Source organism: Equus asinus, chromosome 16 (genome assembly GCF_041296235.1).
Source record: "Equus asinus isolate D_3611 breed Donkey chromosome 16, EquAss-T2T_v2, whole genome shotgun sequence".
Lineage (NCBI taxonomy): Eukaryota > Metazoa > Chordata > Mammalia > Perissodactyla > Equidae > Equus > Equus asinus.
The window spans coordinates 33467265-33492066 of record NC_091805.1 but is presented as its reverse complement, the minus strand read 5'-3'; the positions used below and the strand labels follow the sequence as shown (position 1 = coordinate 33492066).

The following is a 24802-nucleotide window of genomic DNA, read 5'->3' as shown; positions in this document are numbered from 1 at the left end:
TTCCAGGACATTTCAGCACATTCAGTGCTCTGTTGCATGTGGGGAACGAGACGTGTGCCTGTTACAAAGGAGAGTACGCTACCTGCCTCAGGGACACATTTCCTGTTTCCTAATGACAGATGCTTTTAGCTCTAGATCAAGACTAGATTCCACATATATTGTCTACTCAGGCAGCTCCACTTTGAAGAAGTAACATTTCATCTTTCTCAGTTGTTTTAGGGTATTAATAAGTTGTTTCTGGCTCCTCCTCTCCGTTTTTTTTTTTTTTTTTAAAGATTGGCACCTGAGCTAACAACTGTTGCCAATCTTCTTTTTTTTTTTCTGCTTTTTCTCCCCAAATCTCCCAAGTAGATAGTTGTATATTTTAGTTGTGGGTGCTTCTAGTTGTGGCATGTGGGACGCTGCCTCAACATGGCCTGACGAGCGGTGCCATGTCCGCGCCCAGGATTCGAAGCGACGAAACCCTGGGCCGCCAAAACAGAGCATGCAAACTTAACCACTGGGCCACGGGGCCGGCCCCTCTCCTCTTTTTCTAAACTATAAGAATTTCTAATCACATACACTGACAGGTCAGTGAGCTAGAACCTTGGCTCTGAAGTCCGATGGGTGTGAATCCTGCTGTGTGACCTCAGACAAGTTCAGTTCTCTGATAGGCTGTGGTTTCCTCATCTGTAAAATGAAGAGAAAGAAGTATCTACTTCATAGGATCATTTTGAACAGTGTGTTAGCAAAGTGCCTGGGACGCAAGCATTTAGCACACGTTAGGGTGAGAGTAGCCTTTAAAGTGATTATGAAAGGGTTACTGTTAGGGTCTCAGAAATCTGACTGAATCTGCCTACTCGTTCACTTGAACCACGTTAGGGAATCTTCACTGAACCCTTATTGAGGACCTGCACAAAAAAGGAGTAACAGCCACAGGGGAAACAAAGAGACAGTTTAGGGGCCGGCCTGGGGACGCAGTGGTTAAGTTCACATGTTCTGCTTCGGCAGCCTGGGGTTCACCAGTACGGATCCTGGGTGCAGACCTACACACTGTTTGTCAAGTCATGCTGTGGCAGCCATCCCACCTATAAAGTAGAGGAAGATGGGCACGGATGTTAGCTCAGGGCCAGTCTTCCTCAGCAAAAACAGGAGGATTGGTGGCAGATGTTAGCTCAGGGCTAATCTTCCTCAAAAAAAAAGAGAGAGAGAGACAGTTTATTAATAGCTCAGAAAGCTCCCCAAAAGTCCCAACAAGCCTAAGAGTGTTGGCAGCTGGACTGGACAATGTGGCCAAGCCAAAAAGTCTCTGTAAGGCCATTCCATCAGGCCCTTCTCCAAATCAGATGAGAGAGGCCAGAAAAGTCCAAAAATGACCTCCATTTTAAGGAATTGGTTTGCATGTCATGTCAATAAATTATTCCACTCTCATCCAAGGAATAACAGTATCTTGCTAGTTACAGAATGATAAAACCCTAAAACAAAAAAATGCAAATGGACACTTTTCCCCTGACTCTGAAGGTACTTTAGAGTATATTTCCTAAGAACTAAAACAACCTTCCGCTAACTTAAGAAGCCCCACTATATTTCCAAACATTATCTTAGACTTGCAGTTTTTCTCATTTATCGGAGGTTAGTGATTAGCTTTAGAAAATAGATTAGTTCCTTCAACAACTGTTTGTTGAGCACTCACTATGGCCCAAGTACCACGCCAGGCACAACACCCCCATGTGGAATGCTATCCTTCTTTCCTCATTCAGTTTTTGGCATGCTGATTTCACAGAAGAAAATCTTCACTTAACATCAGAAAGTCCTCTCAGTTCTGATACTACTTCATGATGAGACCAATATGGAATGCCTTAATGTGCATTTCTCAAATTGGGATTCCTCTAGCCACGTTAATACTCAGTAATGGCCCAGAGGACTGCCTATATCATGAATAAACATGGCATAACCTTGTTATAAGTATTTTTCAAAGGTCACATAAAAATATTTTTAGGTTAACATAAACACAAATACACTATGGAGTAGTGATATTCACATGCAACTTCAAAAATAGGAGACCTTAAAAAATTTTTGAGCTTACATTGGCCATTGGTGGGTCTCTCTCAGACTACTGGAGTCTATGTTCAACTCTCCTATGTCAAAAAAGTAAACTCTTTTGGTGAAAATGTTTGAACTACACACTACATTAAAATATGTGTTAGAAGCAAAGCTGCTCAACTGCTGAACTATATCTTTAATATATAATTAATGTACTTTGGCATGATAATTCTAGGGGAGTTAATTGCCATGATTATCAACAGTTTTGTCAAAGTATCATTTGTTAAAATTACAGATTGAGAAAGCAGCTTCCCCACAGTCTCTTTCTCCAGGAATAGCTGCCAAGATGGTATAAGAAAACACTATTCAAACTTTTTTCAATGACTGTGATCTATCACTGCGAAAGTCTAGGGGGAATTTCACTGACTTCTCTAAGAAAGAATCACCTTTGCTGACTACTAAGTCATCCATCCTCCATCACATACCCCTTATGCTATAATCTAGGACCAGTGGCAAGGAAGCATCCCTTTTCCTCACCCCCTGACTCTCTATTTACAAGCACAGCAGTAAGGTCATGCGGTCAGCACAATTAAAATTTAGAGTTTCTCCAATATCATGACTGAGCCCCTAACATCTAAACAGCTTACGAAGGTCTGCTCCTAATGCATTACTGGCAGAGTTTTTTCCCTTCATTAACAAGTAACGGCAATCTCACACAAATTACTCTAGTGTGTAGAAATTTATGAGGCTAGCATGACCCTTGACACAAAACCTGACATTTCTGGTACAAGCAATGGTAATTACAAATAATTCTTTTTCACCTAGCTTTACTGAGGTATAATTGACAAATAGAATTGTGTATGTTTGCAGTGCACAACATGATGACAAATCATTATCATTCAGAAATACAGATACAAAAGTCCTAAAAAACTAAGCAAGCCAAATCCATCAATGGCCAAGTTGAATTTACCCCAGGTATCCAAGGATGATTAAAACGAGAAAATATCCTAGTGTAAATCACCACATTAAGTGCCTAATGGAGAAAAAGCATACAATTATATGAGTAGATACAGAAAACCATTCAACAAAATTCAACACCCACTTACGAATCAACCTTTCATCACCCAAGAGTAGATAAGAATTGCCTTAACCTGATTAAAACTATACAGAAAAAATTATAGCAAACAACATTACTATTGGAAAAAGTCTTGAAAGCATTTACTTTAGAATTAGGAAAAACATAAGGATGTCTCGTCACTAATAACATTATAACACATTTTTTAGCCAGCTCAATAAGAAATGACAAAAGAAATATAAAATATAATGACTGAATAAATGAGAGGAAACTATCAATGTGCAACCAAGACTAGATTTTCTACATAGTAAATCCTAAAGAACCTACAAACAAATGATTAAAATTAAAAATAATTTAGAAGATTCCTGGATATAAGATAAATATGCTAAAGTAAATTACATTTCTATTCTCCAATGAAAGAAAAGTTAGGAAATAAAATTTTTAAATATACAACTTACGATAAATACAAACCAAAAAATAAGGTACTTAGGAATAAATTTACCAAAAGATGTAGAAGACCTTCTTGGAAAAAACATTTTTAAACTTTATTGAGAGATATCAAAGACGACAAATAAATGGTGGGGTATCTGAAAAATTATTCTATTTAAAATCTTCTAGCTGGTTCTCTTTTTTTTTAATTTCAGCTTAAATATCAGTTCCTCAGATAATCCTTCTCAGAATAGCATTTATGTACAAATTAGGTTCTTTTTGCTATTCTCTCTATCAGTCTACTGTTCATTTCCTTAACATTCAACAGAACTAAGAATTATTTTATTCATTTGTCTATGTAATTCCTGTTGGAATGTAAGTTCTACCTTGAGGGACCATGTTTCTGTCTTTTGACCACTATATCCTGAGGGCTTACACTATGTGGGAATTTGGTAACTATTTGTAGAATGAATGAATGATTTTAGAAAAGGGAAATATTAGCAATGAACTAGCCTGTCTCCCTACTCCCTATCCAAGGATTGTTTCTTTACACTTTTAAATACCACAGAAACTCAAAATGTGCTTGTACCTAACCCTAATGGCATAAATCACCAAAATTTATGATCAAAACAATACAATTTGAGGATAATAGAGCTTACTTAAAAAATCTTCATTGTTTTCTTTTTTAAATGGCTTCTCTTTTAATTCCTTTTATGGAAAAAAAAATCAACCATTCAATCTATTTATTCAAATGCTAAAAATTTCTCCTCATAATCAGAAAAGCTGGGAAATTATCATTTTGCAAAGTTCTTGAAAATAATATACCTAAATAAAAAGATTTAGATTGCCACTTCATCAGAAGACAATAGAAAATTCAAAAATTCAATTCTAATCTGACAGCTACCTCTTCTTAACAAGTATTAATTAAATTGCAGGGGAGAGATAAGAGGGCTCTTAACAATAAAATTATATTATTTTCTGATTTGTGAGAGAGGTAAGATACGTCTGAAGAAATTAGATGCTTGATTATACAATGCTGCTCAGGCATCCATGTGATTACTAAGTAGTACCTTTTTTATATACTTTACAATACACACTTTTCTTAAAAAGTAGAACCTCTCTTCCTGAAATCTATTGCCGATTTTATTATCCAAATGTACTTGTTCAGTAAAACACAATGCATTTTCTAAAAACGACAAATTGAGTCATAAGACACCCACAGATGTAGTTGATGCATCACCTTTCAAGTCAGCACCTCCAACACCATTAACATCCCTCAAATCAAGAATGATCATGATTTCCTGTAACACTGGAGGCAATAGAAAGCCAATTATCTAAATGGTCCCGCCCATTTTAGGAAATGCAGTGAGCTTTGAACCCTCCGTACAACAGAGGCACAGTCAATATACACTGGACTGAAGAGGATTCATTTCTTTCTAGGAGCTTCCATGAGTCCTATTAATATACAACTTTTTAAAAGGGAATGATGTGTCTCCTTAAAAAAAAAAAAAACAAGGTCATTTAATTCCTTAGATATGATCATTTCCTGTATTTGCTTCTGAAGAACATAATCCAAGCTTGGAAAAGCAATATGCTATATTACCATCAGGTTTTACTGAGGTTAAAAATTATTTCAAAACCAAAATCTCAACTTATTTATTTTATAGACCTTGACAGGCTATATAATTTTTTCTCTCATGAAATATTTTTATTTTATTTGCTACTTAACCAAACAGCATCTCACATATTATCTCATTTAATTCTCACTGTACACCTGTAGGGTAAATATTATTTCCCCCATTTTACTAACATGAAAAAGTAAGGCTGACTGAGGTTTAAGTGACTTTTTTTGTAACTTCTTCCTGGAACCCAGGTTCTCTAACTTGTGATCCAACCCCACCATACTACAAAACTCCAAAAGACACACATGAACTTTAGAGCATATAGGAACAGCTCTCGGGGCTGCACAAAGGAACTTCCATTTATATTTAACTCTTTTTCTTTAATTGACATATAACATTATATTAGTTTCAGGTGTACAAGATAATGATTCGATATATGTATATAGGGTAAAATGATCACTACAATAAGTCTAGTTAACATCCATCTTCACACAGTTACAATTCTTTTTTCATGTAATGAGAACTCTTAAGATCTACTCTCTAAGCAACTTTCAAATATACAATACAATATTATTAACTATCGTCACCATGCTGTACATTACATCCCCATGACTTATTTTATAACTGGAAGTTTGTACCTTTTGACCACCTTATGTTTAATCCATTCAATGTTTTCAACTTATGTGCAGAGTTTATAACATAGATAAAATATATGAGTATAGTAGTACAAGTAGACACTTTATAAATTAAAAATGTACATATATTTGGAGGTGTGCTCAAAAATGTTTAGGTGATAGAGTATGTGATGGTGTTATCTTTGCTGAAGTACTGTGTAATTATACCTTTAATCAAGTGAATTCTCTTGACGCTTCTTGCATTCATTCATCCCTTTCCCTCTCAATCACTACCAAAGCTAAAATCTCCATCAGATATGACCTTTTCTCTTTGACTCAATCAACCAAACTACCATACATGAAAAACAGCTCTTAAAATTGCAACATATTCTAAAACAGAGCTAGCCAATAGACCTTGCTGTGATGATAGAAATGTTCTATTCTGGAATGTCCAAAATAGTAGCAACAGCCACACGTGACTATCGAAACATAGCTAGTGCAACTGAGGAACTAAATTTTTAATTAATTGAAATTTAAATGTAAATAGCCACATGTGCTAGTGGGTACCATATTGTATAGCATAGCTCCAGAAAGTTGTGATCAATATAACCGGAATAGTGTATGTGCTCAAGTATATAAATTAGGAGTTCCCCCCCTAAAATAGTATCCCTAATAAAGCTGCTTTTGTTTTCTTATAAAGCCTCTAATATTATTGAACATTTTCTCAATTACTTCATTCTAAAAAACATGATAACATTTTGAAGAAATGCTAGCTTGAAACAAATTCAATTAATGGTACTTTCGGATATATATGGTAGACTACTGATGAAATTAGTTTATTTATTTATGTATTTATTTATTTATTCATTAGGAAGATTAGCCCTGAGCTAACTGCTGCCAATCCGACTCTTTCTGCTGAGGAAGACTGGCCCTGAGCTAACACCCGTGCCCATCTTCCTCTACTTTATATGTGGGATGCCTACCACAGCATGGCTTGCCAAGCGGTGCCATGTCCGCACTCAGGATCCGAACCAGCAAACCCCGGGCCACCAATGTGGAACGTGCACACTTAACTGCTGCACCACCGGACAGGCCCCTAGTTTTTTTTTTTTAAAGAGACAACACAGTACACTCATGCATCCCTTAATGATGGGAAGACATTCTAAGGAATGCGTCATTAGGCAATTCTGTCATTGTGCAAACACCACAGAGTACACTTACCCAATCCTAAATGGTACAGCCTACTACACACCTAGGCTGCATGGTACTAATGTTATGGGACCATTGTCACATATGCGATCTGTGGTTGACCATAACGCGGTTATGCAGTGCAGTGACTATAATTATTTCTAGGAAATGACTTCACAATTCAAGAGTTTGATTATCATTAAATATAAGTATTTCAAAGCCTACTTTTAAAAACCACTGCAAATAGACAAACAAGAAGAACAACGAGTGGAAACAGGTCCCACCACATATAAAACACATTCTAAACCCTTCTTTATTGAAACAGTATGGTTCTGGTGCCTAACTAATATGCAGAACAAGGGAACATATAGAAAGTCTTAAAATAGCTGCATATGAAAACAAAAATTGAGTATATTTCAAAGGTGGCATTGCAAATTACTGGGGAAAACATGATTAATCAATAAATAATTTTGGCACAACTGGATAGTCATCCGGGAAAAAATTTAGTTGGATCTACACCTCACATTTGGAACCCGAATTAACTCCAAATGGCTCAAAGTTTCAAATGTATAAAAGAAAACCCCAAAGTTAACAGAAGAAACATGAGACAATTCTTTTGTCATCCTGAAGTGGCGTAGGACTTTCTAACTTGTGCTTAAAATTAAAACTAAAATCCTTCAGAAAAAGATAGATAAATCTGACTTTTTAAAAATTAAACATTTCCACATAGCAAAAATCACTATAAAAACATTATTTCCTCTGTTCTAGAAACTAAGAAACTAAGTTGACAAGAAGTTAGCTAAATTGCCCAAGACTGCACATTCAGTCTCGCGCAATTTTGAGATATCAAAATTGAATGGCTTCTGATTCGGTAATTTCAGTTCTAAGTATTCATTCTACAGATCTAATGGTACATTTACAAAATAATATATGTACAAGGTTATTCACTGAAGCATTGTTTATAGTAGCAAAAGATTAGAAATAATTGTTCATGGTAGGAGTCAGACTCAATAAATTCTGATAAATCCAATGGAATACCATGTAGCTATAAAAGGCCAATAATTGGAATGATCTCCGAGATATATTATTATATTAATAACGCAAAGTGCAGAAATCTTTACAGCACATTAGTGCATTCGTAAAAAAAGGAAAATCATAAAGTATATTTGTATTCGTTGTACATACATAAGAAACCTGGAAGGCTACAAAAGTGACTAATGACAGTGTGCACTTGTAACGTGGCTGGTGGGAATTGGCAAGAAAAGACATGGGGTTGGGAAGAAGATTTTCATTAAATGTGTGTTTTAAAATTGATGAATTTTAAACCATGTGAATATATTACCTATTCAAATAATTTTTTTAAGCAACATGCTAATTGCTTGGAGATCAAGAACATCTATCTCTTGGGACAAATGAAATTTGGAGCTCCTAATGTTATATAAATGAGTGCTGGCGGTTGGAGATAATATTTGTAGGGACACATCACATAGAGACTCAAAAGTGAGACACAGAAACAGAGACTCAGAGCGCTTTTTTCCTGGTTGTGATATATAACCTCTTCCAGTGAAAAGAAAGTGCTAGATGACTCAAAAGAAGTATTGAAGATGCATCTGAGAGTGGGAAAAAAGGTGATATTCCTACAGTAATATATTATTTAATATATATATTAAAGGATCACACATTCACATTTGTGTGATCTTAAATATGCATAACTAGGTTAATTTGAATATTGTAACTAAAAATTTGATATTGGACAAAAACTATGTCTTGTAGTGAGGGACTGTCCTTGGGAAATTTGTGTCAGAACAGCCCTACATTTGCATTTCTCCATGTGATAATGAGGACTACATTTGGCAAATGCACATGCTCCTTTTATATCCTCCTTTATGGAGCATCCAGAATGTGTCCAGCATTTTCCTAGTGCAAGGGTCTGTGAAAGGTCTTTTAATGTGTAAAGATTTGTTTTGAATGTATTTCTCTGTCCTCTTTCTTACTCACTTTAGATTAAAAGCTTCTAGATCAGCGTCTCAGCAGCAACAGTACGTGCCTCCTGGGCAGGGCAGAACCTCTGGAAGTTTGTGTGTTTTGAAAATGCACCTGTTGATCCTAAACGCTTACCCCTTCCCCACCACACTGCTACTGAGAACCACTGACATAAATTAGGGAAGAAATTGTGCCTCCTTTACACATTTCACACTCTTTTTTACTGAGAGATAAACAAGCCAGGTCAACTTACTCTAAAATTACATCATTAAAACTGTCAGTTCACTGCGACAGAATAGTTCAAATCACCAATAATGTAATGTTCTGCAGCAAGAATGGCAAATAGAATTGATCACGTGCAAACTCTAACTGATTGGTATCAGTTATGGAAGCATGTTGATAAGCACCTTTTCAGATGTTACCCTAAACACAGTTGTCAACTCCTAGAATACGGTTACTAGCACAGTTTCTGGAGTCCTGCTTTGACAACTCCTACCCATGCAATATTGAGCCAGTAACTTTATTTCTCTGTGTCCCAGTTTTCACATTTGTAAAATGAGTAAAGTAACAGTACCTATCTCATTGTATTGTATAAGACTTAAATGAGATAATACATCAAGCACTTAGCACTCTGCCTGGCACATGGTAAGTGCTTAAGAAATGTTAGCTATTATTACTATCATCATCATCAATTAGTTTTAGCATAACATACTGATGTGGCTAAAATAAAATTCTATTTAAATTCCTTGAAAGAAGGAAAAAAACCTTCAACTTTCTAAGATCATCGCAACTCTCCATGTTCCAAAGTGTTTCCAAGTTGCAATTTCCAATTTATTGTGAATTCTAAATATATTTTTTGGAGGGGATTTAGAAAAGCATGCAACTCTCAAAATTCCTTTTTTTGTCTTGATTTAGGTAGAAGAAAATTACTTGCCTTCAAATTTTCTCACCCCTCTAGACTTCAAACCCACCTATCAGAAAAAAAAATAGCATTTATAAGAGATGAGAAGGGTAGTGCCAGGTTATAGTTCTGGCTCTGCTATTTAACCAGCTGTATAACTGTGGACAAATCACTTAACCTTTCTTATCAAAATCTCCGCTACTACCACCTTAGTTTATGCCATTATCATCTCCCTCCTATTGCACTGGACTCAGCATGTCTTTTTGTTTCCCATGCAGGAAACAGAGTGAGCATTTGAAGATAGCTATCAGTTTGGCCTTTTCCCTTTCTCTTCCTGAAACTTAGTCCTAAAACTTATTTTTGGGGTCAAAGCAAGCCTGGTATCCATGCTGGTGGAGGGAGGAAGCCAAAGTCATGGTGGTCTAGAGCAGGATGTCAAGCATTAGCAAGATGATGAAGTAGTCCCTGCAAAGATGAGTCTGGAATGGGAAATAACTGTCCAAGCAAGGTGAAGAGGATGCCATATCAGAAGGGGGCTGGCATGGGGAACCAGAATCCCAGAGTGGAAAAGATGATGCTCTTGCGTGGGTGTGGCCCAGTGTAGGGTGTGAAAGCCCAAGTGGGACGGGGACTACCTCTGCTTAGGAAAGAAGATGACATGAGCTATGCAACGTTGGTTACATACAGGGGATTAATCAAATAAGTAGCTACACAAAAGATAACGGGAGCCTGTTTCTCATTGTCAGAAAGGAGACTACAAATATGGAAAGAAAGAACACTAGAATGAACCTTTATGATATTGGATTTGAATTGGAGGGACTGGTATGAACTCATTGTTTTTAACATATACAAATGGACAAATAAATCTAGATATAAAAAAGTGCATGTGTGTGTGCGATTACACTTAGATATATCCTCTACCTCTATCCACTCAGGCCTTGGAATAGTGATACCTCAATAGCAATGAACATATCTAATGCTAAGACACTGTATTCTAAATATGATTTTTTCCACTAAAAGTAACCAGAGCTCATTAGAGAAATGGCCAATTCCAGGGCTGAGGCAAGAAAAGTACAAGAGCCTAGAAGGTCTTATTATACCAGAAAGAAGCAAAGAATGATGGTAACATGTCAAAAGGGAACAAAATCAGCCTGAAGATGGTCCTACCAGCCTAACCGGGGGCAATTTGTGTATGCACTAAAACCCACTGACTAAAAGAGAAAATCAGAAACACACACACACAAATCAACTGAAAGTTTAAAGTATGATAAGAAACGGGATAATTACCTAGTCTCAAAGTAGCTCCCCACAAAATGCTTATTAATTACCAAGGGAAAGAAGTGATTTTAGGTGTAGAAGGTGGGCATACATCACCTTAACCAAGTGATCAAAGAGTACATCCTCACTAATGGGACACATAAAAACCATGTGCTCCATGACAGGGATCAATGAAAAGACCATAGCATCACAGGGGCAATAATTCCCGTCCAAGACTGACAATTTAAATCTAATCACAAGGAAAGATCAAACAAGTCGATATTGGAGGTATTCTACATTGTAACTGGCCTGCAATCTTCCAAAGTGTAATGGTCACGAAAGTCAAAGAAAAATGAAGAACTGCTCCAGACTGAAGAAGACATCTAAATAAATGCTGCCAAGAACATTACAGAACACAGGCAATTCTTGAATGGGGCTTGAGCATTAGAAAATAGTAATGTTTCAATGATAATTTATTGATATTGACGGTTGTGTTATGGTTATGTAGGAGAATGTCCTTGTTTGTAAGAAACACACACCATTAAGGAGTTGAGAACATAAGGTTTGCAATTTACTTTCCAATGGTTCAAGGGGAAAAAAAGATTTTTGCGTTGTACTTGCAACTTTTCTCTAAGTTTTTCACTTCAAGATTCAAAAAATACCAAATTTAAAAGCACGCAACATGTCAGATCATAACTCCTCCCTGCCTGAAACTCTTCAGTGGCTCCCCAATGCCATGAGAATAAAACCCAAGGCCTAACTGGTCTGCTTGCTCAGGCCTCATTCCCCAGCCACTCTCCCACCATTCTCTTCCTTCTAGCTACACTAGATCTGACAAAGCTCCTGGAACACATGGAGCTCACTCCCGTTTCAGAGGTGAGCATGGGTTCTTCTTCTTACAACACTTGTGCCCAGATCTTGGAACAACTGACCCTTACCATCACTCAGCTCTCCTCTCAACGTCACCTCCTCAGACAAAGTCTTCTCTTCCCCTTCTGGTATTCTCTATCACATCACCCTGCTTTATTTTCTTCATAGCACTAATCACTATCTAAATTTATCATAGTCATTTATTATTTTTTCCTTTATTTTCAGTATCCACCCCACTAGACTGTAATTGCTTAGGGACAGGGGCTTTGTCAGTTTTGGTCACTGCAGTGTCCCCACCCCGAGTGCTTGGAGAGAGAGGGAACTAATAACTCTTGGCTGATTGACAAGCTAGGCCTCAATTTTCTCATCTACAAAAATGAGAATAAACTACCACCTACCTTATAGAATTACTCATTGGATAATATATGCAAATGATTAGCACAGTGCCTGGCATATAGTAGGTACTAAATAGATGCTGAATACGCTTACAGAAGGGAAAGCACTAGTTTGGGTCTAGAACCTCTTTGAAAGTTGAATGGTGCCTTGATTGGGGCATTTCTTCCTAAGTTTACTCCCCTACTGACTAGGATTTAATAGAGAGAAAAAGCTTAATTTCCAAATCCCAGAAATATAATACATCAAAACACACTTAATTTAGTGAGATGGCACTGTGCCAGAAGAAAAACTACTGGTTCTATTCTTTGTGGAAATAGAATTTTTTATTTTTAGAAGTACTATTCAAATGACATACTTTAAATAATATGCTTTATGATACCATTATATATTGTCTAGTATGTTATTCTTTTATACTTTCTTCTTCTACCAAAATTTTTACTGACACAAGCTTTAGATTTATAAACATGAATTCATCTTCAAAAAATTTTCTTCAAAGTACGCACTATTTCTGCATGTTCATGGATAAAGAATAATTAATGTCTGATTAAGGTCACAAGTTAAGTAAAAGTGAATCAAATCCGTTTCCAGGCCTAGACTCCAGTGTGTTCTTGCTCTCGGCATAATCAAATATTTATCGAGTGCCCAGGCAGGGCTGGCAGTGAAAGAGATATGTAAGATGAACCCTTAGGACATAGTTTTTATTAACAAAAAGTCTAAATTAAAAGGAAATTGAATCTATTTTGAGTTCCTATATGGGACAGCTGTTTAAACTATTATATCTATGGTGGGCAGAACTCCACAAACCAGACCACAAATCCACAAGGACACCATAAGTAGAATTTCTTAAATCCTGAGAAGAAATGACTGGAATTTTAAACTACCCGTTTTACTTATCCATCTGTTACTTTCTGTGTTGCAGTTAAGACAGTGGGGAAAAAAATGTTCCTGGAGAAAAGCACAGAGCTCACAATCTTTCTTTAGAAAATCATCTACAACAATGTTACACTGCCTCTCTTTTTCAACAGTCTTTCATTGTCTTTTCCTCCTTCCACCCTCACCCACCACAAACGTACACAGGCCTTATTCATCAAGACTGTAGGTTTATGTGTTCTTTTTTCAAATCAGTAAAGCTTAATATGCCATAACTTCCCTAAGCAAATTTCATGAGTAAAAATTTTGGAAGTAGTACAATTTTTTGACCTCACCCTGAAATACCTCCTGACAAAATTTCTGGGAAACAGTTAACGTGAGTCAGTTGCTGTGCAAGTTTGTGTTCATAATGGACATGCTGGTGTTTGTGGATTCCAAAAGAAATAACTAAGAAGAGACTTTTTTTTTTCGGTCACAAATATATTGTAAAAAATGTGTTGATCTTTAAGATGATTTGGAATACTTTAGTTCTTATTTATTAATTTGTTTCTTATTGGTTCCATATTAGATTTACAATGGCTTCCAAAATTATACTCTACCACTAGTTTAAAGATATTAAGTACACAGACATTGGTGCAAAAGGAAAATAAGAGTAGGGGAAAAACAAGGAAAAGCCAGGAGTGAGGCTGACACACATAAGACATACTTGCCAGATAGAAATGGATCAGAAGTGAGGCCCACAATAGTCTAGTAACTAATGTAATGAGTGGGCTAAAGAGCGGGATGGGATCAGGTATAAAACCCAAGATGTGTATACTCTGAAAACAAGCTAAGGGCTCAGGAGAAATTAAATCCTATTGCTGGTGCTGGGACATAAATGAAACTTTTCTCAAGAATCCTCATAAAGGAAAAATATAATGTAGTCAGCACCATTGATGCTTATCATAAAGTATTTATGGTTCTCCTTCTTGAAATGTCCCTCATTATAGATCAATGGTACAATACGAGGTGTAGTTTAGTTAAAATAATTCCATAGAGTCTGAAACACAACTTTTTGATAGTCTGTATAAATTCAGATACATTTTAAAGTACCTATTCAACTGCCTAGAGTGACTAGGTTGGGCAAGTCGGAGCAGTCACTATTCAGCTCAAGCTAATTGCTGCCTCATTTTTTTTTTTTTTTAACAATCTGAAGCTCTGATAAGCAAGCTTACAGCTACCACTTTCCAAACTTTGATCCAGAAGAATGAAACACCCAATATATACTTCAAAGAAAGTTCCTCAGATATTGTTTATAAAAATATTTACAATCGAACACTGGTTAGGCACTGGCTAAGAGCTTTCACATGCTGATTCAACAACACTCTAGGGAAGATATTACCCACAACTTTTATGGTGGAGGAAACTAAAGCAAGGAGAATACAAGTAACTTGCCCAAAACTACGAAAGTGTACAACGCTGTGGCTGAAATCACATGCCACTCTGCAACTGGCTTTAAGACCTTATATTAAATACTTTTCAGAGACTGCTCTACTTGGAAGCGCCAGGGGCGTAAAAGCAAATGACAGAGGGAAAAAGTAATATGGTAAAAATTCCAAGTAGAGATTCCAGGCTTAACAGACTCTTATTCATAGGGTAGACATAATTTTTTGCTATTTACTCAAATATTCATTATTATCCTTTACAAGTTTATATAAATAGGAGCACATAAATTTTTTTCCCTACCACTCAGACCAATAACGTCCTGAAAGAGAGGCCTGCCAGGAAAGATACAGAGCGAGAGGAATCCTAGGCACTGCCTGGTACTTCGTTCTGGGAGGAGAGGCTGCTGAGGGCCTTCTTGATTACAGCATCACTCATTCACCCAACCCAAACTCCCACCCAGCTGTGTGTGTGTGACTCCAATATGCTGATATACTGTGTGTGTCTGTCTCAGATCTATTAGTTTACCCAGAATCTATTCCCTACTCCCTTTCTTACTACTTGAAAGAGCCCTGGTTTCTTCAGGTACTTGCATCAGGGAACGCCTGCTGGATGACTTCTTGGTTAAACAGATACAAGGACATATGCAAGACAAAAGTTCCTTCTCCTTCCACTGGATAGCATCATGTCCTTCACTGCTGTGTGAGAATGTGTCTATGCACGTGTGTGTATTTGTTTGTGTGTGAGAGAGACACATGTAGATGCAAACAGACAAAAAAGCAGAGAGAGGAAATTATATATTAGGAAATAAGGCATATAGAAAGGAATGAATGTGTAAAAAGGTCAGAGGAAAGAGGTGAGACAACAAGTATCTGAGAAAAGATAGAAGCAACCTCTACCCTCCACCAAAAAAAAAACCTATGTGAATATTATCATTTCTTAAAAGCTCAGAGAGAAGGCAGCCTTGCTCTGTGCGGCATTTAGTACACTATCAAGATCATTTGAAGATTAATAACCACTATTTGAGGATGAGAGTAAAATACTAGTTCAAAAATAGCAAGTCACACAGAGCAAGGACCAGTTTGAATAAATTTGGCATTTGTATCTACTGAATGTGGCTATAAGCAAATCCAGACTATAATGATCTCAGGAAAATGCATTTTTTTTTTTTTGCTCACATAAATATACTGCTAAACAGCTATGGCATTATATCCAGATCCAAGTCTCAGATTCTATGCACATATTGCTAAATGTCAAATGTATTCATATTCATTTATATTTGAATGCTGCTTTGAGTAGAAAATTACAAATCATCCATTCAAAAATAAAAATAAAAATAAAATGGAAAAGCAGCGCTATTTAGCACCACAGATGAACCTTATTTATCTTACAGTTAAGCAGCGAAGTGAATAAGCATTTTCAAACAGAAGCTTTGACTCTGAAAACTTATCGCTACACTGCAAAAACCACAAGTTCTTCCAAATATCTGAGTTTTCCTCATAACATCATTATTGCTATACATTTATCTCCACAGTCAGAAATTCTCTTGCTTTGACTGAACAATATCTATTTCATTGACTATCTTCTTTATTGGAGCACATAATACAACTCAATTTCTCTTGAAATATTTTATTATTTGCAGTTATCTGTATCAAGTTGTTTTTATAAATGCTTCATAAACAGATAAGTGGTTTAAAGAGTTGAATGACCCTAAGTAAATCTGTTTAGTTCATCTTAGTGGTCCAATTACCTATCATCAGCCAAAGCTGTATAAATTTCCTTTCCTTCTCCTCACCAGCAATTCCTTCTTTGATTTTTAATATTGAAATATGCCAAGGCTTAGACCCATTATGTCCTGGGGCCTCTTTTTTCTCATCGTTTAGTGACCTCAACTAATGTCATGGCTTTAAATACTATCTATCTCCTAACAACTCCCAAATATATATCTCCAGTTAGATCTCTCCCCTGCTCTCTGGACTTTCATAACATCTCCACTTGGGTATCTGAGAGGCACATCAACTTTATATGCCCGAATCTGATACCTTTATCTTCCCCATTAAACCTGCTCTTTCCAAAGTCTTCCCCATCTCATGTAATGTCACTCTTACCTTCCACTTGCTCAGTCCAAAAACCTCGGTATCATCCTTGTCCACTCACAATCTACAGTCCACCAAATAGCAAACAGCTCTACCTTCAAAACATACTCAGATGGGGCTGGCCCCATGGCCGAGTGGTTAAGTTTGCATGCTCCGCTTTGGCGGCCCGAGGTTTGCTGGTTTGGATCCTGAGCACAGACCTACACACCACTTGTCAAGCCATGCTGTACCGGCATCCCACACAGAAGAACCAGAATGACTTACAAATAGGATATACAACTATGTACTGGGGCTTTGGGGAGAAAAAAAAAAAAAAACAAGAGGAGGACTGGCAACAGATGTTAGCTCAGGGCCAATCTTCCTCATCAAAAAAGAGTATAAAAAAAATACTCAGAATCTGACCACTTCACACCATTTCCTGCCTAGTCTAAGCTATTATACCTCACTGGGATTGTAAGAGCTAGTCTCTAGCTCTGGGGTTCCCTCATCCCATGCACATATCACCTATACATCAACTTTCGTCTTTCCCAAGCACAGTAACCATTCCATAACTTAAGTCAGATCGTGTTACTCCTCTGCTCAACTGCTCTCTTCCTATCTCACTGAGACCAAACCATATAAGGTCCTAGGTAATCTGACCCCTGGTTACCTCTATGACTTTATTTCCCACAACTCTTCTGCTTGCTCATTCCACTCCAGCAACACGGGGCTCCCTGCTTTTCATGAAATGTGCAGACATACTTTCACTGTGTACTGTGTCTCCTCTGTCTGACATGTTCTTCTCTCAGGTGTTCACGCGGCTGAAGACCTCACCTCTTTCCGGTTTTGCTTAATCCCCTGCTTGGTAAGACCTTCCCTGACCCCTGTTTTAAATTGCATTGCTCCCCAACAGTCCCTTTTCTCCACACTTACCACTAGAGGACAATACATCATACATTTCAATTAAGTCTTTCTTTCTTATTGTCTCTATCCACTAGAATAGAATGTAAGCCCTCTTGAGGGCCTGTTTTCTTGACCGCTGTCTCTCTAGTGCTTGGAAAAGCGCCTCTCATACAGTAGGTACTCAGCAACATTGTTGAAAGGTTTTTGTTGAATACTTCTACCTTAAATGTTATCTTATTCTGACATAAAGTTGCACATCTCCAATTTTCTTCTTTCTTTTCTATGCTATAGTTCAGTTTATAGAGCCACTGTCTTCCCTCCCTACAAGCTAGAAATGTTGAGTCAATAACAACTTGAAACGCTGGCTGCCCCTCCTTCTTTAAATGCTACAGATTCTCTCTCCCACTTACATCTCTCTCAGATTTACTCCCCTCTACAACTCCATCGCCGCTTCTTCAGTTCAGGCTCTCACTGGATCTACACTGCCCAAGGGATAAAGTTCATGTTCCTGAACCTGACAAATTATAAGGCTCCCTTCCCATCTGATAGGGTCCCACTTTTACACCACATTCCCTGCTCTCCACTGTACCCTGCTCTCGATCCATCAGCCTAGTTTCCTCAGTTAGCATGCTTTTTGAGCTTTTACTACTTTTCATAATATCCACTCTACAGGACATATCCTCCGCGCTCTTCAAGGAACAATTCCTTAGTCATTTTACAAGACCCACCTCAAGTAATACTTCTATAAAGTCATCAAAATGACAGCAGCAAACAACTACTAAGAGAGCCCTGGTGGTCTAGTGGTTAAGATTCAGCGCTCTCCCTGTCACAGCCTGGGGTTGTTTCCCAGTCAGGGAAACACATCACCCACCTGTCATACTGCCATGGCTGCACGTTGCTGTGATGCTGAAAGCCATGCCACCTGTACTTCAAATGCCCGCAAGTTACCTGTAGTGGCAGGTTGTAGTGGGACTTCCAGACTAAGACAAACTAGGAAAAAGGACCTGGCCACCCACTTCCACAAAACTGGCCATGAGAACCCGATGAATAGCAGTGGAGCATTGTCTGATACAGTGCCGGAAGGTGAGAGGATGGCGCAAAAACACCAGGCAGGGTTCTGCTCTGCTGTCCAGAGGGTCACTAGGAGTCGGAATCCACTCAACAGTATTACCAACAGCAAAACAACTACCGAGTGCTTATTATGATCCAGATAACTTACTTGCATTGTATCATTTAATCCTTAAATAAGCATATTAGAAAGCTACTAATAATTTCCCCAAACTATACATGATAAAATGAGACTAAAAGAAGTCAGGAAACATGCCATAGGTCACAGACTTAATAAGCAGAGGAGCTAGGATTTGATCTTAGGTCTAATTCCAAAGCCTAAATGACAAAACTGTAAATGAACAGCTGAAATGACCTTGAAACGAGTATTCTGAAATTTTAATTTTACTGTGAGATAGGAACTATGAACCACAAACTCTAAGTAAGCAGCAGCTACTTTACAACTACCCAGGTAATAAATCAAGAAATTCATTCTAAAATATTATTCTAGTTTGCAGGAAAATTTTTGTGGGTGTATGTGTGTGATGAGAAAAAGTAACAATAATGCTATTATTGCCAATTGACAGCATATACAAAGTTATGGTCACGGTAAAACAACAGAGCCTTATATTTGCATGCCACGAAGCCCACGTAAAGGTCACCTGATATGTCCAACATGACCACTGGAATGTCACATCACTGCTACATTTCTACCCAATAATTATAACTTCCCTAGTCTTTGCCCTCCTTGGAAAATCTTCATTTCACTGACCTTTTCATTATGAGTTGCTTTGCTGGGTTTGCATACAGCATCCCACCCAACGGTGACTTTGATGGAGCCTCTGAAGGTAGCCCCAGCAGGTCTTCATAGAAATGGCCCCAGGGTTGTCTCCAAAGTGGCCCTGCTTGAGTTGCCATGGTAAACACCCAGGCCAGATTGCTATATTCAGTTCTCTGCCAGGGTCGCCATGGTGACGGCAAAGGACGGCTCCTTAGAAGGACCTCACAAGGGCGCGTTTCCATGGTGACCCCATCCTGCATATTTCTAAGCAACTTCTCTTCAGTTGTTCTGTGACCAATCATAGCAGGTTCATTTTGAGAATGACCCTGACAGGCTTCTCCGAAAGATACTATCCTAACACAGAGGGATTTGGAAGTGAGGCTTGAAAAAAGTGCCATTCACAAATCATTAAAGTAGTCCTTCGACATTTTAGGAAGGATCTGTTTTGATGGGTAACAAAAACATACTTGCAATCTCTCTGTTAAATGTGGCTGTATCAAATCTTAATTAATTAAAACTCTCTTACAAAATATAATGTAGATAATTAACATTTCAAATTTCTCCATCTTACAACATAGCAGACCAGTAGGTAAAAAATACTTCAGAGTAGACAAGACACGCAAAAAAATGAAATCATAAATACACATGGATCACTAGGTTATAATGAGATATCAAGGAAATTTTTATAGAGCAAAAAGACAAAATATTTGCAAGTCAAATGAAAAAAAGAAATGTGTTTTTTAAGTTGAGTTGGGAAAGCCTAGCCATGTTTGGGCCCAAGCTATTTTTTTCCTGTGTTTTTGTGGTTGGAATAGTTCCCAACTACTCCTCCTTTCAATTTAAAATATGAATATAAGCCACTCTGAACAGATGCTTGGTTTTTAAGCCATTTTACTATTCTCCTGAAACTTTAAAATACTGTATTTTTTCCAGTATTTCATCAAGGGCAAAGTTGTATGCAATCACTCATTTCAGTATCTTTAAAAATTATTCAACAAATAAAAAAATTCTACAGTTCAAAAGACACAATTACAACTTCTGTACATGTGCCCACTCTTTTTTGTTCCTTCCAGTTGACTCTTTAAATTAAAAATACATATTTATATTTTATATATTTATTTATACATAATTATTAATATATTAATATTTACATATTATCATAAACATATATATATTCCTTATTGTATGGAAAAGGTTAATCTTGGGTTTCCTCTTTTTTTCTCCTCATCTTGAGGTAAAAGCAAAGACGACTTGCCCCTCGAGCCTTAGTTCCACTGGTTCTGCATTTTCTGTGTTTCTCTCCCACAGAGTCCATTCTCCTCCTCCGTCCACAGCAGCCCACTACTCCCCACTCACATTCCATTCAGGAGAATGAACTTGAGTTTGAAAAATAAACAGGGTCAAGAAAGATGAGGATAATTCATAGCCATTTTTTAATGAAGTCGCACTGTTTTGCACAAAGTCTGAATTTGAGGGGGCTTCTTGCTTCTAGACTTCAATATGTTTTTACGAATCAGAGCGGTCACTGCAATTTTCATTCACTCATTCGATAAATATTTATTGAGTATCTACCATGTACCAGACACTGTTCAAGGAGCTATGAACACTTCAGGGAATGGATTAAAAATTCCTGCCCTTAAGGTGCTTAGCTTATGAACAGAGGGAAACAGAAGGAAAGATAACATTTAAAAAACAGTAAGGAAATTGTATCTTATGTTAGAAAATGATTAAAGTTAGGGAGAAAACTAAAGCTGGGAGGAGGAGGCATAGTCCCAAGCCAGGTTGGGATGGGGGACTATAACACTGCGGATTAACAGGAGGGGTTTCCAGGACGCCCCCACTCACCAGTCATAAGTGTACCCAATATTGTACTCAATACTAATCTCAATCCTTAAATTAAGAAAAGATAAGGAAAGTCTTTTTCATGGAGCACTCAATGGAAGTCAACCAAAGTAATAATCAATTTTCCCCATGTCTACACTTGCTCTATGAGGGGCAGCACGGTCTGCGGGAGGTCAGCCAGACCATCACCTCCAGTCCTGCTTCTGTTTCAAGAACTACAGAAACTTGGGCAAGTTACTCCACCTTGCAAGCCTTCTCCTTAATTTTAAAATGAGAATAATAATTCCAATCTGATAATATTACTCTGAAAACATGCAAAGACAATATAATATAAATACTAAAATATTGTGGGTGATAATATAATGTCCAAAATTTGCTTTAGAACACTACAAAAAGAAAGTGCGAGGAGGGGGGAAGAGAGAGATGAAAAAAGTTGGGCAAATGTTGCAAATTAATGAAGTCCAGTGACAGGTATATGAGTTCATTATATTATTGGATCTCTTCTTATGTTTGCAAATTTCCATTAAAAAGTTTTTTTGGGGGGGGTTTTTTGGTGAGTAAGATTGGCCCCGAGCTAACATCTGTGCCAATCTTCTTCTATTTTGCATGCGGGATGCCACTCAGGCATGGCTTGATGAGCAGTGCACAGGTCCACATCCGGGATCCTAATCGTGAACCCTGGGACACTAAGCGAAGCCCGTGAATTTAAACACTACGCCATGGGGTTGGCCCCAAAAAGTATTTTAAGGAAAGGATTAAACTTGAAAACAAAGATTTTTAAAAACTTTTTACAATTTTTACAATTTAAAATTTTTACAATTACTAGAAAAAAGTGTAGAGGAACATCAACTTATTTTTTATAAATATCTTATAAAAGTAGCAAAAAGTAGATTTATTTAATGAGCACTTACTAACCTTCAGGAACGACACTAGGTACTTTCCATACCTTCTTCTTACACTCTAATTAAAAAAATCAACTTCATGCTTTACTCATCATAAGAGACAACAGAAGACAGAGAGGGAGAAAAGCAACATTGTTAAGCTTGAAGACTCACTTGGTACTCAATGTACAAAATTTTTGGAAAAAATTTTAGTACCATTTGCTTAATGGTTGAAAACAAGCATATAACGGAGCTCTACGTTGCTAATAAAAATTTTAGACAATGAGGGGTCAGCCCGGTGGTGCAGGGGTTAAGTTCACATGTTCTGCTTCCGCGACCCGGGGTTCACCAGTTTGGATCCCGGGTGCCAGCACGGCATCACTTGGCAAGCCGTGCTGTGGCAGGTGTCCCACATATAAAGTAGAGGAAGATGGGCACGGATGTTAGCTCAGGGCCAGTCTTCCTCAGTAAAAAGAGGAGGATTCGCAGCAGATATTAGCTCAGGGCTAATCTTCCTCAAAAAAAAAAAAAAATTTTAGACAATGAATTCTATATGATTATATCAAGAAACTTAGAAACTTACCAGATCAGTATCTGCCTTTTTAGAAGTCAAAGCTTCAACTTTGGAATCCAGTTCTGCTTGTATTTGGTCTCTTCTTTTCATAACACCCTTCATAATAAAACACAAGGATGAAATAGGTACTTAGTTTTAATAATCTTTGTATAACAAAAATATTCACTCCAGAATATAAATAGCATCTCTTCCCCAGGCCATCAGTCATTTGGGGATACAATGACTTAAAAAACATCTCTAATAAAGGATATCTTACTGTTTTAAGTATTCGGTGTACAATTTCTGATGGAACATTCTAGACATGTACAGTTCTTCCAAAAGAGCAAAGAACAAAACAAATAAACAAAAAGATCAGTGGGAGCACTGAAAATGTATGTCATGGTATAAACTGGTTGCAGTTGGGAGGTCAGACAGGCCACACCCCTGAGAATATCCACAATGAGCGGCAGTCCTCTTATCCCACTCCATAAGCATTCATCAAACAGCCAATTACAGTGGGGAATCAGAAAAGTGAAGTGTGCATCCACATCTTAAGATTTGATTTTAGCTTCAAATATATAAATATTAATCAATTAGCTAAGCTTTTGATGAGAAATCATGGCTTCTTGTCTGACTGACCGAAGTTCCATCTTGTTTTCTTGAATAACCATGATTTCATGTTTCAGTGTCTTTAGACTTAAAACACCCTTGTGAATTGAGTGCAGAATTCATGTGTATGTTTTATAACGTTTGCCAGTCTTTTACAATGCTCTTTCCCTTGGTGGCTCACTTTCCTTCCAAGACATTCTCCTTAGGCTTTGTAGACACAAGGGCTCTTTATGGGTACTCATCTTTCCCTGTTTTCACAGTATTAATTAAATAATGAAATTGTAATGATGAACGTAAGTGGCCTAAACAGATTAAGGAAAAAAATAAAACTAACTCTGGGTAGCAAACAATTCAACCATGGAGAGAAGAAGTACAGGACATATGGGACAGAGGCCTTAATGAGGGAGAGGTCTTTTGGGTGTTTCCAGAGGAAGGGAAAAACCTAGACACAAACCAATTAAATGGAGGTCAGAAAAGATGGCTCTATAGTATTTGAGGGAAAACTGTGCATTAAAAATAAAAAGCATTCTGAAAACTACTCAGTTTAGTTTTATTTCTGGTGGAATTCCTCTTAAAATATTCAAAAGAGATTACCATTTCTCCCATTAGAAAATTCAACTAACTATCACAAATTCTTTTATATTTGCTTCAATGTTTAATTGCCACTAATGTCAGGAACCCCTTCCTTTCTCTAACTCGAGGACACATACTAAATTGAGTCCCATTTATTTAAGGTCTTTCCATAAATATGAAGTACAGTGCTTCATACAGGTAGAAATATTTTAAGAGGGTGCTTCAAAAGACGACTAGTAAAAATTAAACAAATTTAATCATTTTCTCATTTTCATTATTTTAGCTCACATTGAAGAAAACATTCCAATATCAAACAGAAGCAGAAATGCAATGTAAATGCTACAGATTATACCGTAGAAGTCTATAAAATCATACAACCAAATGAGGACCTATTAAATAATTCTTTCTGGTTGCTATTATCATTTTCCCACACCCGTAATGACACATGATTTAAACTGCATAATTTCCATCTTGACATAATAAAGAGCAAAACATATCTAATTAAAGGGAAAGAATATACTATTTTTAGTGATATAAATCAGATCTCTTGAACAGCCACACAAGGGGGAGATCGATAATGAAGTCACACAATGGAATGCAGCCAAGGGAACTGAGGGAGACAAGGAGGAGGCTCCCCGGCAGCGAAACAGTCCAGGTCTTGGGGAAGCAAGAAGGGCTTGTTTATAGGGGCACTCCGATAAAGTCAAGTAACAGCAGAAACCTGAAATAGCCCCAAAATATTTAATGACTCTGTGAAAGAAAAACCTAAACACAATAAACATGAAGGAGGCACATCTAATGTTGAAAGGCCAAGAGAGTTTTTCTTACCAAGACAGAAGCAAAACTAAACAACAAAAATCAAGAGTATATGAAAAGCAGAGCTGGCCCG

The 24802-nt window shown here is 37.3% G+C and overlaps 1 protein-coding gene across 9 annotated transcripts in view; it reads right to left on the bottom strand.

The window, feature by feature from the left end:
- SNX7 (sorting nexin 7) overlaps positions 1–24802 on the bottom strand; it is a 96235-nt gene that overhangs the window by 33086 nt on the left and 38347 nt on the right. For 5 of the 9 annotated variants that reach the window (XM_070486891.1, XM_070486892.1, XM_070486895.1 and 2 more), the window contains exons 7-8: positions 22762–22848; positions 586–669 (exon numbers count right to left, since the gene is read on the bottom strand). In XM_070486891.1, the coding sequence (XP_070342992.1) occupies positions 586–669; positions 22762–22848 (171 nt within the window). The remainder of the gene's footprint in view (positions 1–585; positions 670–22761; positions 22849–24802) is intronic. The other 4 variants (XM_070486896.1, XM_070486898.1, XM_070486897.1 and 1 more) reach the window with 1 other exon arrangement.